At 43.0% G+C, this 16,864-nt stretch overlaps 2 protein-coding genes across 3 annotated transcripts in view; both read left to right on the top strand.

The window, feature by feature from the left end:
* The window catches only part of LOC103374916 (heat shock 70 kDa protein 1-like), a 2,099-nt gene extending 1,467 nt beyond the window's left edge, over nt 1-632 (top strand). Inside the window, exon 2 of the mRNA XM_008305072.1 lies at nt 7-632. Within this exon, the coding sequence (XP_008303294.1) occupies nt 7-351 (345 nt within the window). The 3' untranslated portion in view covers nt 352-632. The remainder of the gene's footprint in view (nt 1-6) is intronic.
* An 881-nt stretch (nt 633-1,513) lies between these two features.
* On the top strand, nt 1,514-16,786 carry sh2b1 (SH2B adaptor protein 1). 2 transcript variants are annotated; one of them, XM_008305070.1, is made up of 10 exons: nt 1,514-1,674; nt 3,480-5,536; nt 5,957-6,058; nt 6,414-6,505; nt 6,593-6,672; nt 7,274-7,429; nt 7,828-8,039; nt 9,410-9,584; nt 12,286-12,376; nt 13,276-13,371. In XM_008305070.1, the coding sequence occupies exons 2-10, from the start codon at nt 3,839-3,841 to the stop codon at nt 13,295-13,297; spliced, it is 2,628 nt and encodes an 875-aa protein (XP_008303292.1). In that variant the 5' UTR covers nt 1,514-1,674; nt 3,480-3,838; the 3' UTR covers nt 13,298-13,371. The 2 variants fall into 2 exon arrangements, with proteins under 2 accessions (XP_008303292.1, XP_008303293.1); XM_008305071.1 differs by lacking the exon at nt 12,286-12,376 and having other exon boundaries at nt 13,276-16,786.
* Nucleotides 16,787-16,864: the final 78 nt, after the last annotated feature.

The following is a 16,864-nucleotide window of genomic DNA, read 5'->3' as shown; positions in this document are numbered from 1 at the left end:
GCTGAGAAATACAAAGTGGAGGACGAGCAGCAGAAGGACAAAATCGCTGCCAAGAACTCGCTGGAGTCCTTCGCCTTCAACATGAAGAACAGCCTGCAGGACGAGAGCATGAAGGGCAAAATAAGTGAGGAGGAGCAGAAGATGCTGCTGGAGAAGTGTGAGGAGACCATCAGCTGGCTGGAGAGCAACCAGCTGGCTGAGAAGGAGGAGTTCCAACACAAGCAGAAGGAGCTGGAGAAAGTGTGCAACCCAGTCATCAGCAAGTTGTATCAGGGAGGGAGGCCTGCAGGCAGCTGTGGAGAGCAGGCAAGAGGAGGCTCCCAGGGGCCCACTATTGAGGAGGTGGACTGAGGGGGCCTGAACCTGGACTCTGGCAGCACTGGGACTGTTTGGGATTCAAACTTTATCTTCTGACTTTGGTCCTTTTCTGATTGATGTAAACGTTTTGAACTTTTCCTTGTAAATATTTTTCATCAGTTCTGGGCTTTAAATAAAAACGGTGACTTTATAATTCTTGTTCAAATGTTCTTCTAGAAACACTGAGGCACTAAAGTTTGATCAAAGTGTCATCTGGATGTTGTTTTCATCTCTGCTCTGCTGGACTTTGCAATAAAGATGAAAATCAAACAGAATATATTACGTTGTTTTTTCTTTCTGGTTTTCATATGGCAGTTTGCATCTTCTCCCGGTGCCGTGTTGGTTCTCTCCAGGTTCTCCAGCTTCCTGGCACAGTTCAAAAACATGTTGAGGTTAATTGGTGATTCTAAATTGTCCGTAGGTGTGAATGTAAGTGTGCTTGGTTGTCTGTCTCTAAGTGTAGCCCTGTGATAGACCGTTTGGTGTGTTACTCTGAGCTGTTTGAAAGTCTTTCTTCTGAGTTTTTAAATACCTGCAGCAGCATCAATTTTAAAAGGGAGCTGCATTCAATTCCACAGTGACTTTAGTAATTACTGTACAAAAAGTTTGGCTTTCATCACACATGGACAGAATTTTCACAATTGTTATTCATTTGGGCAGTTTGATGAGCTGCTACTGGTTTAGATTTGGCTTGTTATTGCATTGTTATATATTATACATCACTTGGTGTTTTGTCTAATCTTGTGTGAACGACAACTATAACGTGGAAACATTAACAGAAAAGAGATTTCTGTCTGAATGATAGAATGCCATCAATGTTCTTGTTAACAGGTTAGATAAGTACTATTAACTTTCCTTTAAACCTTACTTTAACCTAAAACCAGCACAGTAGTAGTAATTGAACGTGTTCTGCAGGTGTTCTGGATGTTCTGGTGCACTGAGGCTGAAAAGGAGCCCTCAAGACGGAGCTCTGTCCGGGTCAGGATGCACCAGCAGCGTGTCGGTTGGTTCTGTGTGGAGGGTCCGGCCGGACGTCAACTTTTCGGTTCATTCCCTCATATCCAGCTGTTTATATCCGCCGCTGTCAACAACAACAACGATCCGCTGCTCTCACTGCCGACCTCCCAAGTATCGCGAGAGCCGCGGGACAGAGCGAGAAGAACGGGTCCAGGCAAGGCATAGCAATATTCATATTTAGCAACAACAACAACAAGCTTCAGGAGGATGTTTGTTCCGTTATGTGGACTGGAAGGCTGACTGCAGGTGTGCCAGTTTCATCTGGAGCCGCGGAGCAACACGGCGGACTGTGATTTACAGGTAGAGCCGACACCGCACGCTGCGCTGGACCAATATTGATAGCTGGGTTTATTAATAGCTAGCTAGCTGGCTAACGGTTAGCTTAGCTCGCAAAGAATCTTTGGCGTTAGCTGCAGTCCGATGATTCAATAAGTGCTCATCACAGCGAGCCTGAAAAACACCTGAATATGAGCGCAGATGGTGAATAAAAAGGGGAACGAAGCGCAGCTTTGTAGGCAACCTGAGCCTGGCTAGCTATTGTTAGCTAGCTAACGTCTTTAAAGAAAGCTGAATGAGCAAGACTCACACATTGCCTGCTACTTCGTGTTAGCAGCTAACGAGTGAAGCGAGTTTGTCTGATATTTATGTCACTTAACTCCTCTTTCAGATTTACTACGTGTGGTTAGTGATTGTTTATCAGTGTTACAGTGGCGGGAGAAGTATTTACAGCCTTTATTTCAGTAAAAGCACTAACAACACGCTGTGAAAATACTCAGCTACAAGTAAAACAAGTATTATCCAATAAGTTACTTGAAGTATTTTATATGACTGAAATATGTGACACTAGAAAATTTAGTTTTATTCATTTATATTTAAATCTGTATTCAAACCATAAAATTACAATCTTTATTGTTTAACTTTGATAACTGCAGTAAAATTGACTTTAAATAGCAGACTAACATTTGCTACCTGCCTTAGCGACACTTTACTGCTTATCCTTACACATGTTTACTAAATTAAATGGAATTTTCAGTCCGAAAACATTTGCTGTGGTGGAAGAAGTATTTCCACCCTTTATGTAAGTGAAAGTACTGACATCACACTGTGAAAATACTCAGCTTCAAGTAGAACAACCATTGTCCACTAAAGTTGCATAAAGTTTTTCACATGGCCACAGAAATATGTGCAACTGGAAACTGATTTTTTTTAAAAACACAATTGGACTCTGTTTTATTTAAGTTGGATAACTGCTGTAAAATTGAATTTGAATTGTGTAATTTGCAGACTAATATTAAATGCCTACCTTACCTACATTTTCCTGTTTATCCTTAAACATGTTTACTAAATGATATAGAATTTTTCGGTCAGAAAACATGTGAAGTGAAGCTGATATAATATTTATGTCAGTTAAGGCTACTTTGACATGTGTTTGCATCTTTTATTGTTGTAAAAGTACAAATGACACATTGAGAAAGTGCTCGACTACAAGCAAAAGAAGTATTATCCATTGAAGTTACTTAAGGTGTTTCATATGGGCAGAAATATGTACCACCAGAAAGTACATTTCAGTCATTCATGCTGGAATTTCATTTGCTCAGTTTAAAATCTATAAAACAAGTCCACAGTGAGGGGAAATGTAAAGGGAGCAAAAAAAAAGAAAGAGTGAGATTAGTTTGTCTGCATCAAAAATAAAAAATGAGCCTAAATGCGACAGGGGCCACAAAAAATAAAAAAACATTCAGAAGCTGCGTAGAGTTCAGAGGGTTAAAATCCTTCTATTTTCCTTGAGTTCCTCTTAGTTTGAGTAAAAGTTTTGTTGATTACTGCTTTATTTTTATTGTACCTTCAACTGTTATTCTTGATATTAAAGTGAATGTTTGAGCAGAAAGACCCTGATGATTTGAGATGAAAAACTGATGTGCAATTTTTAGTTTTTCTGCAAAATATATATTGGAAAAGTACAGGAACTTTCACCAGACCACTTGAAGAAATCTATTTAGAAAGAGTTGGAGATGGTGGGGTAACCTCAGTCCTGTCTTAACCCAGATGATTGTATATTGGAGAGTTTTTATCGCATGTTAATTTAAAGTTTGTGTGTTTTGTAGGATGTGGCCACGCTTCTCTGGATGTCCGACAGACGGTGAAGAAGAGGTAGACCTCCTGAATCATCCAACCTTCAATTTACTGACTGTCTGAAGCTGGATTTTCTCGCTGAAACGATTAAATTCCCCAAAATAATGTAGCAAACAGCTCGGCCTTGGAGACGTCTGACCTCTGTTTAACCCTCGCATGGGTTCAGTGCATTGCCTTTTTAACTCTGCGTTGTAGATGGGGCTTCACTTCACACTCGCCTGTAAATTAGCAGCCCGATGGTCTGTGTTTGCCCCCCGTCATTTACTCCAGCTGTGCAGCCGCTTCAGGTTGGTGTCTTATGTTTGAAGTGATTTGACGGATCTTTAGGAGGATGAACGGCTCTCTGTTGACTCCGCCCAGTCCGAGGGCGGCGAACTCCTCCCCTTTACCTCCATCACCATCCCCCTCTCCATCCCCTCCTTCCCCCTCTCTGCTGCCCCTGTCGCCCCGGCCTCCCCCTCTCCCGCCCCTGGTGAGCCCCCCAACCCAGGCTCACCCGTCCTCCCTGTCCGACACCCCCACACCCTCTCCCTCGCCCTGCCTGAGCTGGACCGAATTCTGTGAGCTTCATGCCCGAGTCGCGGCTGGAGACTTTGCACGCCACTTTCGGGCTTTCCTCCTGGAGAACCCGCACTACTCCACTGACTCGGCTGCCGCCTTCTGCCGGCGCTTCACCGACCGCTTTGTGCGTCACTTCCAGAGCGAGCTGGAGGGGGCGCTGCCACCAAGCTGTGCTTCTGGGAGGGACGAGATGGTGAGCTGGGCTCCCCAGTCTGATGCTACTTCGCTGGAAGAGGAAGCGGTCTCGCCCTTGTCAGCGACCGGGGCAGCTGTCCTCCCGCAAACAAACGCGACACGGGCCTCGTGTAAGCCTGCACCAACACGGCTGGTGTTGGAGAACCGCAGCGGGGACAGGTTTCAGGATTCGTACGCCCACGGCCAAGTCCTGCCTCCATCTTCATCATCGTCGTGCTGCTCCTCTGTGGGAGGAAACAATGGCCGGCGTGAGGAGAGGGCCGCCATGATGGCCCCCGGCAATGGAGAGGCGCCTGTTGAGGAGGAGGAGGACAGCTGGCTTGGCGTGGCGTCGGTCGGGGAGGACGTCGAGCCAGAAGAGCGGGAAGCGGAGTCCTCGGAGGTGGACAACGCCGATCCCTCTCACACTCCTCAGATGGCGCCCTCCTCTGTCACTCCTCCGCCCGGATCCAAAGGTAACGGTACACCCAACTCCTCAAAAAACAAACTAAAGAAGCGCTTCTCGCTGCGCAGCGTCGGTCGCAGCGTTCGGGGCAGTGTTCGAGGAATCCTGCACTGGAGGAGCTCCTCCAGCGACTCGGCTCAGAGCCAGCTCCCCTCCAGCTACAGCTACACTATGGGTGTGCAGGACGCTAGCTTGGTTTCATCCTCCAAGAGGAACTCTGGTACACAGCCTCCGACACCCACCTCCTCCATGCCGGTGTCCCTGTCCATGCCCCTCTCCCTGCCCCATTCCTCCTCATCCTCCTTGCCACCTTCGTCCTCCAGCAGCGCCACCTCCTTGTCGCTGTCGGAGGCGGCTCGTGACCGGCGACGGAGCAATGGCGAAGGAGGCGAGAAAGAGAAGTGGAGCCATCGTCTGGAGAAGCTCCGATTGTCCCGATCCCCTCCGCCCGTCCTAACCCCGACCGCCGCTGGCGCCTCCACGCTGCCTCCGAGCAGTGCCGCTGCCGCCATGGGTCCTCCAAGGAAGGTGGGCCGGCTGGTGCGGGAGGGCGGCGTTAGCGTCAGCTCGTCCAACGACGAGTTGAGCGGCAGCCACGGCTTCTCTGGCTTCTCTTTCGGGCTGCTGCATCACAGTACGGACAACAACAACGCTGCCTCGGCTGCTGCTGCAGCTCAGGCAGGTCCAGTGCAGCCTCTGGCCAGCGGAGGAAACGTTCCTTGGAGGGGAGGACGCTGGCATAAATGTCGGCTGGTCCTCCGAGAGCGAGACAGAGAGGGCGGTGAGCGTGGAGAGGAGTACTACCTGGAGTTCTTCATTCCACCAAAAGTAAGTGCTTCCTCTCCTGTGACTCCAAAACACACTGGCCACTAAATCTAAGTTTAAAATGGTGATATTTAATGAAAATCACTTTTCTTCCAGAATAAGTTGTTCGCACTAGATTGTGTAAAAAAAACTAACATTCTAAGCTGTGACTGACAAACAGCAGCCGGACAGAAATTCAGGGACTATTTGGCTTAACTGCGGGCAGAAAGCAGAGATGATATAAGCATGAACACCACTTTGAAATTCACATTTAAAAGTATTCTATATGTTTTCTTTTGACATTAGTTTCATTGTGAGGCACTTTGTAACATGCGTTACAAAGAAAATTATTGTTACATGTTGTATCCACCCATCCATGGCTGCTTGATAATTGCTAACATTGTGATGATGAACTAAACGGTGAATCGCTGTTTGTGTCCTCAGTCCTCGAAGCCTCGGCTGACTGTCCCCTGCTGCTCCATTGTGGACGTGAGGAGCACCACGGCGCTGGAGGTCCCTGACAAGGAGAACACCTTCCTGCTACAGGTAAAAAAAAAAAAGCAGTATTGTTTTGGTTCTGTCACACTGAGGCCCTTTCAGACCGGAGGGCTTGACATAGCCGGGCTTTCTTTGTGTAAGTTGGCTCAATTGAGATTATCAATACGTACATCACTTGGTTTACTGTTCAATCTCATTTGAATACTTGTAATTGTGTACGTGCCATGTGATTAGTTTGTTAGTTTTTATTTATTTTTTTTTTTTTTACATTTTTGGACATTTTCATTTTGTTTTATTAAATGTAAAATAAATTACTTCTCGTTTTAGAACTTTTACTTGGTTTTACTTTAGTTTTGTTCATGTTTTGTTGGATTTGAACTCCTGCTGTTCTTCTTCTCCTCAGCTGGACGGACTGACTCAATACGTGATCGAGACCAGAGATGCTGTTCAGATGAGAGCTTGGCTGAGTGACATCAGGAACGGCATCTGTCTCAGGTAAACCTCCACCTGGCTGCAGCAGGTATTCGGTCTCTGCCTCTCTGTCGGAAGTGAAGGTCTGAAGGTTTCACCTTTGTCCCACAGTGAGCAGGAGGATGCTGAAGGTGTCTGTGGTCCATTAGACGTCAGCGGGACTCCTGAGATCGGAGATCGACTCTCACAAGGTCAGTGTGTGGTGATGTTTTTCTGGTTGTTTTTGCATCTTTTTCTGGTTATTTTTTGTATTTTTATGATTTTGCATCTTTTTGTACTTATTTGGGTCTTTTTGTGGGTATTTTGTGTCTTTTTTTTGATGATTTTATGTCTTTTTGTGATGATTTTGCATCTTTTGGTGGTGATTTTGTCTTTGTGGTAATTTGACCTGTCAATTTTTTTTTCTTTTGTGGGGATTTTGCATCTTCGTGGTAATTTGTTGTCTTTTTGTGGTGAATTTGTCTTTTATAATGATTTCATTCTGTGGCGTGTGATTTTGCATCTTTTTTGGCGCTTTCTGTGCTCTTGGTTTTGTGTCTTTATGTGGTGTGGTCACAGCATCATTTTGATACTATGATAATTTAATGTATGTTTGTGGTGATTTGTGTCTTTTCATGGTGGTTTTGTTTGTTTTTTGATTTAGTTTTAGCTTAAAAGTGCCCAGACTTTTGCATGCAGCTATATTCTGATCAGTGTCTCTGGATAAACTCCTGATATATTTATGGTTTTCAGTTTGTGCAGTCATTTAGGACTGTAATAATCTTTTTCTAACCTTCTTTTTGTTGGTTTCAGTGTGCTACGGAGGTATCGGAGGCTCGTCACCTCTCATGGATCCTCTCCCACCGGAGTTGCCGCCTCGAGCGCCTCTCGACGAACCAGACGGCAGGATTCTCGGCGGAGGTGGAGCTAGTCTGGGAACGCCGTTTGCTGAGACGCCAGACGCCACAGGTAAATATGATCCAGGGGTTTATAGAAACCTAAATATTGAACCAAAAGTGCGTGACATCTACAATTCATTCATTTTGGAACATTTCGATTGTGTGTAAAAGTGTAACTTTAGTAACTTTATTCCCGGTCGAGGTTGTTTTGGGAGTGTTTCATCTTTTTTTGTGGTGATTTTGGCTGGTAATTTTCATCTCTCTGTGGTAATTTCACATAATTTTGTAGTCCTTTGCATCTTTTTGTAGGGATTTTGCCCTTTATTGTAATGAATTTAACTCTTTGTGGCTGCAGAAGCTTTTTTTGTCTCCTCTGTTAATGAACACAGTCTATGCAGTGAAAAGCCTGTGTACCACATATTTACCTGTCCAGCATTCAACCATTATGTGTCTGCGTCGCCTGTACAGGTTCCTTCCTGTTCTCGGAGGTGACGGCGGCAGAGACGGTGGAACATCCGCTCAGCGAGTGTCAGTGGTTTCACGGCACTCTGTCGCGCCTCAAAGCCGCTCAGCTGGTTCTGGCTGGAGGCCCGGCGAGCCACGGCGTCTTTCTGGTCCGTCAGAGTGAAACCCGCCGCGGAGAATACGTCCTCACCTTTAACTTCCAGGGCAAGGCCAAGGTGAGTCCAGGTGTAACTCCAGGTGAAGGGCAAGTAGGAAAATCAGCTGTACTTTTCTGCACTGCCATATGTGCAGTGTCAGATGTTGTGAAGGGTCATTCTGGACTACAATACCAATAAAAAGTGAAGTACATCCCATTGAAAGTGTTCCCCTTTGGTTGCTTTTTCACATTTCACACAACCGTGTGATTTGGTGTTTTGAAGAAGAATTTCCAAATTTACTATGTTACAGTGAAAACAGATTTATACAAACTAATGTTAATTGACTAAAAATGTAAAACATAAAATAAGTTATTGCACAAGTCTTCGTCCTCTTCCCATCAGTATTTAGTAGATGCACCTTTGGCTGCAGCTTCAGCATCGATCCTGTGTTGGTCTCAATCAGCCTGAACATCTGGATGCTACAATTTTATCTCCTTCTTTTTAAACCTGTTCAAACTCTGTCTGGTTACACAGGGATCGTGGTTGGCTTGGGCTGTTTGCTTCGGTTCATTGTCTTGCTTTAAAACAAATCTTCTCCCAAGTCACAGTTTTCTTGCAGACTGCATCAGGTTGTCCTCCAGGATTTCTCGATACTTTGCTTTTCTCTATACAAAAAGCTCCATTTTGGTCTCATCAGACTAAAGAACCTTCTTCCAGTTGAGTTCAGAGTCTCCCACATGTCTTCTGGTGAACTCTAGTCCAGATTTAATATGAGCTTTTTTAGTTTTCTGTTTGTCACTCTCCCATAAAGCTGTGACAGTCGACAGTTGCTGTATGAACAGTCTGCTGAAGATGAAGCTTAGCTGCTGAAGATTGTAACTCCTTCAGAGAAGTCTAGGTGTCTTGATGGCCTCCCTCACCAGTCTCTTTCTTGCCTGGTTTTTGAGGACGACCTGCTCTAGGCAGATTTACAGATGTGCCATATTCCTTCCATTCCTGAATGACGAATTGAACTTGACTCCAAAGACTATTCAGTGACTTGGATATTTTCTTGTATCATCCCCTGACTTATGCTTTCCAACAACCTTTTCACTAAGTTGCTTGGAGTGTTCTTTTGTCTTTGTGGTGTACTTGTAAACGACAACATTTCTAAGGGGGGAGAATGCTTTTACAAGCACTGTATGTCAAACGTTTGTTAGGATTCATGTAAAATCTGGAATTTACTGAAAATACCGAAACATGCACATCACAATATCTTCCAAAGAGTGTCCTCCATGGGTTTGTCTGTTTTGTCTGACCAATCGCTAAAACTAAGTGAATAAAATACAAAATAGTTGATCATTTAAGTTGAATTTAATTGTTTTATTTAGTCTTAGTTCCTCAAAGGGTAGTTCTGAGCTTTAGATTTCAGGTTTTAAGTAATACGTTTTGTCTGTACCTCCCTGCAGCACCTGCGTCTGTCCCTGAACGAGGACGGTCAGTGTCGAGTTCAGCACCTTTGGTTCCAGTCCATCTTCGACATGCTGGAGCACTTCCGGGTGCATCCGATCCCGCTCGAGTCCGGCGGCGCCTCCGACGTCACGCTCATCAGCTTCGTGGGTGCCACTGCTGTTCGCCAGCCAGGTAGGAGCGACAACATGGCGGATACTACACCGATTTAAACTGAATTAGTCACCCCCAAGTTAACTTCGCTCAACTTTAGATTTAAGGGTGGTTATGACAGTCAGATTTGAGGAGTTGTGGTTGGCGTCTTGTAGTCAAATTTCCAACTTGCTGTTGTCAAAATTTTAATCATAAACCGTGTTTTTGTGTCTGACTGTAGTCTACACAAACCTACAACGCAGCGGGATCTGAACGTAGACCAACGTGGTTATAAAGAACGCACTTTACTGCTAAGTTGGATTTGTAATCATAGATGCGAGTATTGGTTCACAGTTCAGCGTTCCATGTCTCCTGTTGGTGGAAGAACCACAGCACCGGGTAGCTGATAGGGTTGTATCATACTTCAGTTATATTCTCCCAATAACGTGTGTTTATATGCTTTTATTTACTTTGTGATATGGTGAGGAGGTTATTTCATTACTGAATATGACATTGTGCTTGTTAACGTTGTGTTTTGAATAATGGTTAATGTTAGGATTTGATTAAAGCTGATTTTCTACAGTTAATGTTTAGCCTTTAGCTTGTGTTTTAAAGTTAATACCTGTGGAATTTGTTACCTGAGTTGACTGTTACTTTATACTGAGCGTCCACATTTGGGCATCAAGAACCGGTTCCAGCAGAGTAGTCGTGCCAAAATTCTGATTCCAGATGAACTGTTAGTAAGTTTTAATTTGGATCTGGCTTAGCTGTTACGAAAGGTGTCCAACAGGGCTTTATGCTTGAAGCACTTCTTTTGCTGTTCGTATCGTCTGTAAATCTTAATGCTGATGACGCTATTTTATATTGTTGAACCAACTTTATGCAAATAGCTTTTCAGATTATCAAACTCTCGGCTGGGCATCAAGAACCAGTTCCAGAAGTCCAGTTTTAAAGGAATCGTTAAGAAAGATTAGTTTCGATTCCGCTTATCAGTTGATATCAGGCTTATCTTCCAGCCATGATTCCCTCTAATATACTATGTTAACACTCAAATACATACACTAAAATCTGACTATTAGCCCATGCTTGTTGCTATGACTCTGTGTCATAGACATTAAACTGCTGCAGTTTTGCTGTTCAGACTACTATGTACGCCATAATATTGATACTCAAAGCAAACTAATTTAGTCTTTAGATTGTGACACCTGGAGCGGATGTAAAACGGATTTTGTTGCAGTTTTTACCAGAACGCAAATTTGTTTGTAGGCCCTGAACTTCTCATGATGTGTCTATCTGTTGTACTGATGAAGTTATGAGGCTCAGAAATTATGGAAAAAGTGTGAAATTTCCCCTCTGTGTAGTTAAAGAGCCTGTAGGTCTGAAAATATTCATAGTACAAAGGAAAAACTTTGCATGGCTTCATTAAGCATACTGAAGTCATTGCAGATTTAAAAATCAGCTGATTCTGTGGGATCAAGAAGAGACTCTGATTTTTTTAATTCAGTGGTGTCGGTATAAACCAGCTCTGTTGAGTTAGAGTGACGTGGATCTCCAGAGCCTGGACAGTTACCTCTGAGGTGTGAATGTACTGCTGAGCTGGAAACGAATCCATTAAATGTCATTATCTGTGTGCATTTGCATGCTTTTACGTACACACTGCATGATCTACCATTTCCAAAGGTCATATTAGCAACATTCTCTACTTTTGCTCCCTGAAGTGAACATTTAACTCATCTGTTGCCTTTCCTCTACATATCAGAGTCAGATTTTGGAAGCAAGTGACCATTAAAAATGTCAAATCATTTTTTTGTTGAAATTGGTTTTATCAAGCAAGAATTGATTCTCAAATCATCAGCGGCCTTCTGCTCGACCATTTCTGATCTGCTCGAATTTTATTTAACTTTTTAAATCAGAAAGTCTGGATATTTAAAATGGTGTCTGACATTTTAAATTGATACATCAAAAACGTTTAATATACATGTTTTAAAAAGCATGTCGACCCACTTTCAGCATTTCTTTTACACATTGAACTTTGAGACAACATCTCAGGAACTAAGATAAAACCTAAAGGTTCACTGATATTTCTAATTATGCCATTGATTTAGAATGTGTAAAATTGGACAAGAAGATCAGATAATCCCTGATTATAATGGAGTTGAAATATTTAAAAGAAAGTGAAACCATCATGAAAAGTCCCATCGTTGAGCTCACAATAACAAAAAACCTGATAATGTAGAAGCCACCTTCTGACTGTAATTACATGTCACAATACAAAACAAAACCTATAGAATACTTTATAATACCAAATACTTGATCACAAAAAAGCAAAAGAAGGCTTCATTTATTGAACTTGCATAACAAGAACTGCTAGAATCAATGACATGATGAGAAGTAACATTTAAAACTCTTATCTTAAATATTTCTGAGATATTGTTGTGTAAACAGCCTCAAATTTCAATGTTTAAAAAAAGAGATTGTCCTGGAAATTATATGATTATATCAGGCTAAAATGGAACAAATATCTTTATAAATATCCAGGTTTTATGCTACAAAACTTTCAGACAAATCAGAGATGGTCAGGAGAAATTGTTTTGAAGGTTTGATGATTTGAAATGATTCAAGACAACTTGTAGTTTGTTACCTGAAAAGACTCACCTGGCTTCCATCTGCCCGATGTGTGTGTCACTGTTCTGACCTCTCTGTTGTTGTTGTCTTGTTGTATCCGTTGGCTCGTCCTTTGCAGGCCGCGACAGGGCGGGCAGTCGGCCTACAGTCTGTGATGTCATCACCACGCGCCATCCCGACTCTCCATCAACCCCCATCTCTGACTGTGTGTAAGTGAGACCGGACTCGAGTGTGTGGCAGCGAGTGACTGAGGTGGTTTAGCTTTTACCCACTGACATGTGTATCAGTTTAAATCAGCTTTTACTGGTTTATTTCAGTGGTTTTTGTGGTCACGTGATGCTCCAGAACCAATCCACAGCCTGCAGTTCAGCCAAAAAGTCTCTGAATTTTTGCCATGTGACTGTTGGTCACAGCTGAGTCACTCATGGTTTGTTGGTTGCAACAAGGAGCTCAGATATTTTTTATTTTTCACAAAATTTTGTTTGCGTAAATGGTTAAATTTTGGTAAATTTCCAAACAAAAGTCTCAAAAACACTTGCACTCGCACGACTCTACTTTTTAAACTTTTGGATATGATCGTCCCAAAGAGTTTGTTTGTTCTAAATCACGGGAATCTTTACACAAGAGATGTACAAAGAGCAATTTTGATTGGATATCATGATTTTAGGCTTAAAAATGGTCTTGGAAAGTCTCAAAAAGACTCTTGTACACTGTCAAACTTGCAAAAATAAATTAATTTGCTCCAAGGAGCACAGACTTTTTTAGGATTGTTGGAAAGTTGAAAATCTGAGAATTTCTTTTCCTGGCTGATAAGTGGTGATTCTTAAAGAAAGCAAACATGCATTTAAAACCTGCTGGTGGGTTTTGTAGTTCAGAGGGTTAAACATGGAGTTCAGACTCAGCAGTTACACATGTGTGTGAGTGTGTTTGCGTTGAATCCGACGCCCTCCATGACCTCCATGGACTCCACGACCGCTGACTTCCTCCACCCCCGCTCACAGCCATTTTCTGTTTCCCTCCCACCGCTGTCTTCACCTCCTCCTCCCGTTATTTACACCTTTTCTCTTCTTTTCCTTTCTTTTCTCCTCCTCTCGTCTCTTCCTCACAGACTTGACCAGCAGACCCCGTAGCCCTCCTCAGCCTCCTCCGCTGCCGCCGGGCCGACCGCCGCCGCCAACTCCCCCCCAAGAGAGAGGCAACGAGACGGAGCCTGGAGCTGGAGGTGGAGCTGGAGCTGGAGGAGGAGGAGGAGGAGCGACTGTGGCGCCGATGGCCGCTGCTGGAGGAGCAGCAGGAGGCAGTGGAGGAGGCAGCGGAGGAGGCAGCGGAGGAGGTAGTGGAGGAGGCAGCGGAGGAGGCAGTGGAGGAGGCGTGGAGGACTGGGAGGAGAGGGACACTCCTCTCCGCCAACTGGAAGCTGTGGAGGGGGAAGAGAGGGACGGAGCAAGGGCCCCCCGAGCCATCGATAACCAGTACTCCTTCTTCTGATGAAGGTCGGAAGAGGAGGAGGAGGAGGAGGAGGAGGAGGAGGAGGTGGTGTTTGTGTTTGTGCGTTTGTGCGAGTGAAAGCGAGATTGGATGAGGCGGCGTACATCATAGCCATTCATAACCAGTATTTTTATTTTGTTAGCGAGGAGGAGTAAAAGTACTAACACTATACGAGAGAGAGAGAGAAGGCGGCTGAGAGCAGCTTCACGACACTAAACTAGCCGAACATTTCCTTTAGCCAGATAAGCTTTCTTTTTGCCGGGACGCCAGCAGACCCCGATACCTCACCACGGTCCACGCTAGCCAGAGGCCAAACACTCTCTACAGACATTTCTACTGCAGCGAGCAGACCCACAATGATACACTCTCACCACACCAAACTCCATTAAAAAAGCTGAATTTATTTGTTGCATCTACAGCACAAAGAAAAAAACTACAGTTTCTATATAATCGTCAAGCAAATTTAAAGACAACTTTGTCGCAACAACTGTGAATTACCCTGTTTTTTTTAATAAACTAGGCTGCGTAGTGTTGTCAGAGGGGAGGGCCGTGCTATAGGCCACGGTAGCTGTAATAAACAGTGTAGAGGAAGCCTGAAACAAAATCATTTTGGCAACAGCTGTCAGAAAAAATGTTGTCAATTTACAAAGCTGTGAGCCACGATAAGGGATGTTTCCTCAAATTTTGTCATTTCCATTAACTTTTTTAAATGCGATTTTGTATTTTCTTTTTTGCGACACACGTCAAATTCACTTGACTCATATGGAAACACAGTTACTGACTCTGTGTTTAAACTCTGTGTTGTGATGAAACTATAACACACCTAATTAAGGTTAAAACCCGGTTGTTTTGAGGTGTTTTTCATGAAACGAAAGAGGACCTAGAATCAAACCCTGAGGAACTCCGCAGGATGTTTCATGGTTACTAATAATAGCAGGCTGTTCTCTGTATTTTAAACAGAATTTAAACCAACAAAGTCCAAAGTAAATTTGGCGGCTGATATTTTCACAACACAGTCAGTTGTTGCGCTTCCATATGAGTATCAAGTGAATTTAAAGCAAACTTTTGATATGTTGCCACAAAACCACAGAATTAAAATAAAATAAAATAAAATAAGAAAATGATGGTATTCTTGGCAAATGTGTTTCAGTTGCGCTTGACGGTCATAGAGAAACACGAATGAGTCTGTGTTACCTTACTTGACAGAAATCTCTGCATGTCCTTTTATTTCTGACCACTTTTTACAAACAAAAATGTGTGTGACGCTTGACATGAAACTAATTTGGCACCGACTGAAACATTTTTAGGTGTGCCAAAGATTCCTCTGTGTAGGAAAAACTCTGCTGTTTTAATCAGCTGTCATTACCATGGAGGTGATGACGTTATTTTAGTATGACTACATCATCTGACCAACAGAAGTCCATGGTAATGACAGCAGCTGAGCTGTAAGGTCGACTATACTGACAAAAAATTTGAGGTACTGTACTCAAGCATCTAAACCAGCTGCAAACGTGACTCCAGTTTGCTGTAAAACATGTAAAATATTGGTAAAACAGCTCTGAAATGCGCTAGAAATGTAGTTTCTGAGGACCAGAAGTTGTGCTCCTGACACTGGGAGTTTGATGCAGATGATTCCTTTGGGTTTTAAGTCTTAAAGTTGAAATAACATTAATATACTAACCTTAATACATTATTACAGTCATGTCAGACTGAACAAGCGGGAAGCACCAAACCGACACGTGAAATGTGAATTAAAAACCAATCATAAACACATTATGTGATTGAATGTATATGACTAATAATAATATTAACACTAATGGTACGATTCACATGCGGGCTGCAGGTTGCTGATGTTTTCTAGCAGCAGCTGAGACATTTCTGAAGTTTTAATGGTACAAATTGATTTGAAAATAGGGGATGTTATCTGTGCTGGAGGTGTGCACATGCAAGTCACATGACTGATCAGCTGTTTCTGCTTATAGAGACTCCGGACAGCATGAAAAATTTCCAACACGAGCTGACGTAAAAGAATAATTACAACTTTAAAGATTGAAAACAATTCCTGAAGACTTTCTCCATTTTTCTGTTCTTCAAGGGCCTTGATAGTTGTTAACCACGAAACATCACGTGGAGTTCCTCAAAGGTCAATTCTTGGTCCTCTTTTGTGTCAAGAAAAACGCCTCCCGACAACAGATTTTAGAAATGGCTCAAAAAGCTTTAAAGTAATGGCTGTTTTCTGCGCTTGGGTGTGTTGAAATAAAGAGAAACCGTCCTCTGAGTTCAAATGTTGGATTTTTTTTAACAGAGTTTGGTTCGTAGCGTGCAGTGGGTCTGCAGCAGGCAGCAAACATTTACCTCAGTAAACTCAGCAGCATCACTCGGTGTAAATGTCTCTCTCTCTGTCTCTTTTCTCTCTGAGTCAAACAAACTGGGAGCTGTTTCAGAGAGGAATTACTGATCGATGACACCAATAGGAATGACGGAAATAATAATAATAATGGTAATAATAATAAAAATGACGGTCAGAATAATAGTATTAATTTTATTTGTTTTTAAGACACCTTTTTATTTTATATGCTTACTCCATGTAACACTTGTTCCGACTCCATCTTGTAATTCAAATGTCTTTGTGCCTTTTTTTATTTTTGGGATAAAAAGAAGGAAGAAAAAAAAACTATATAAGATTTGCTATGAGGCCTTTATTGTGAAGGCGACGAGTATCCCTGTTTTCACGCTGTCTTCTCCTCCTCAGCCTCATCCTGCATTCAAGGGTAAAAAAGAAAAAAATATAGCAGAAAATGTCAATGAAAATACCTACTTTTTCTACTTGTGCCTTTCTGTGTCTGTCGTCTCGGCCTGCATCAGTTCTGGAGCTCGACCCAGTCACCTATACCGGTCTTTTCTTTGCTCATGTATTCGTCTATATGCACCTTTCCCCTTCCGCCCCGATCATCATGTTGTGTCATTTTCTCAGTTTCAAAACTCTTTGTGCCTTTCTCTGTCTCTTTTCTCTCTTTGCTGGGACCGTGTGTTGAGGCCGGACAGCGTCGCCTGTCCAGCCTGTGTGGTTAGTTTCAGGTACTACATTGAATTTAATGATAATGATATAATATAAATATAGTGAAACATAACGACTGGTGTGTTTGTCTTTCTTTTCCGTCTATGCTTGATTATTGTCTGTAAATCACATTGTGTCGGTCTGAATTTAG

This window comes from Stegastes partitus, unplaced genomic scaffold (genome assembly GCF_000690725.1).
Source record: "Stegastes partitus isolate 25-593 unplaced genomic scaffold, Stegastes_partitus-1.0.2 Scaffold2398, whole genome shotgun sequence".
Lineage (NCBI taxonomy): Eukaryota > Metazoa > Chordata > Actinopteri > Pomacentridae > Stegastes > Stegastes partitus.
The sequence above is the reverse complement of the archived record's forward strand: the minus strand, read 5'-3'. Positions and strand labels throughout refer to the sequence as shown.

Excerpts from the sequence above, each read along its gene's own strand:
- sh2b1 (XM_008305071.1), top strand. The coding sequence starts at position 3,839 with ATGAACGGCTCTCTGTTGACTCCGCCCAGTCCGAGGGCGGCGAACTCC. Across the intron at positions 6,059-6,413 it reads AGAACACCTTCCTGCTACAG|CTGGACGGACTGACTCAATA; the intron begins GTAAAAAAAAAA and ends TCTTCTCCTCAG. Across the intron at positions 6,506-6,592 it reads AGGAACGGCATCTGTCTCAG|TGAGCAGGAGGATGCTGAAG; the intron begins GTAAACCTCCAC and ends TTTGTCCCACAG.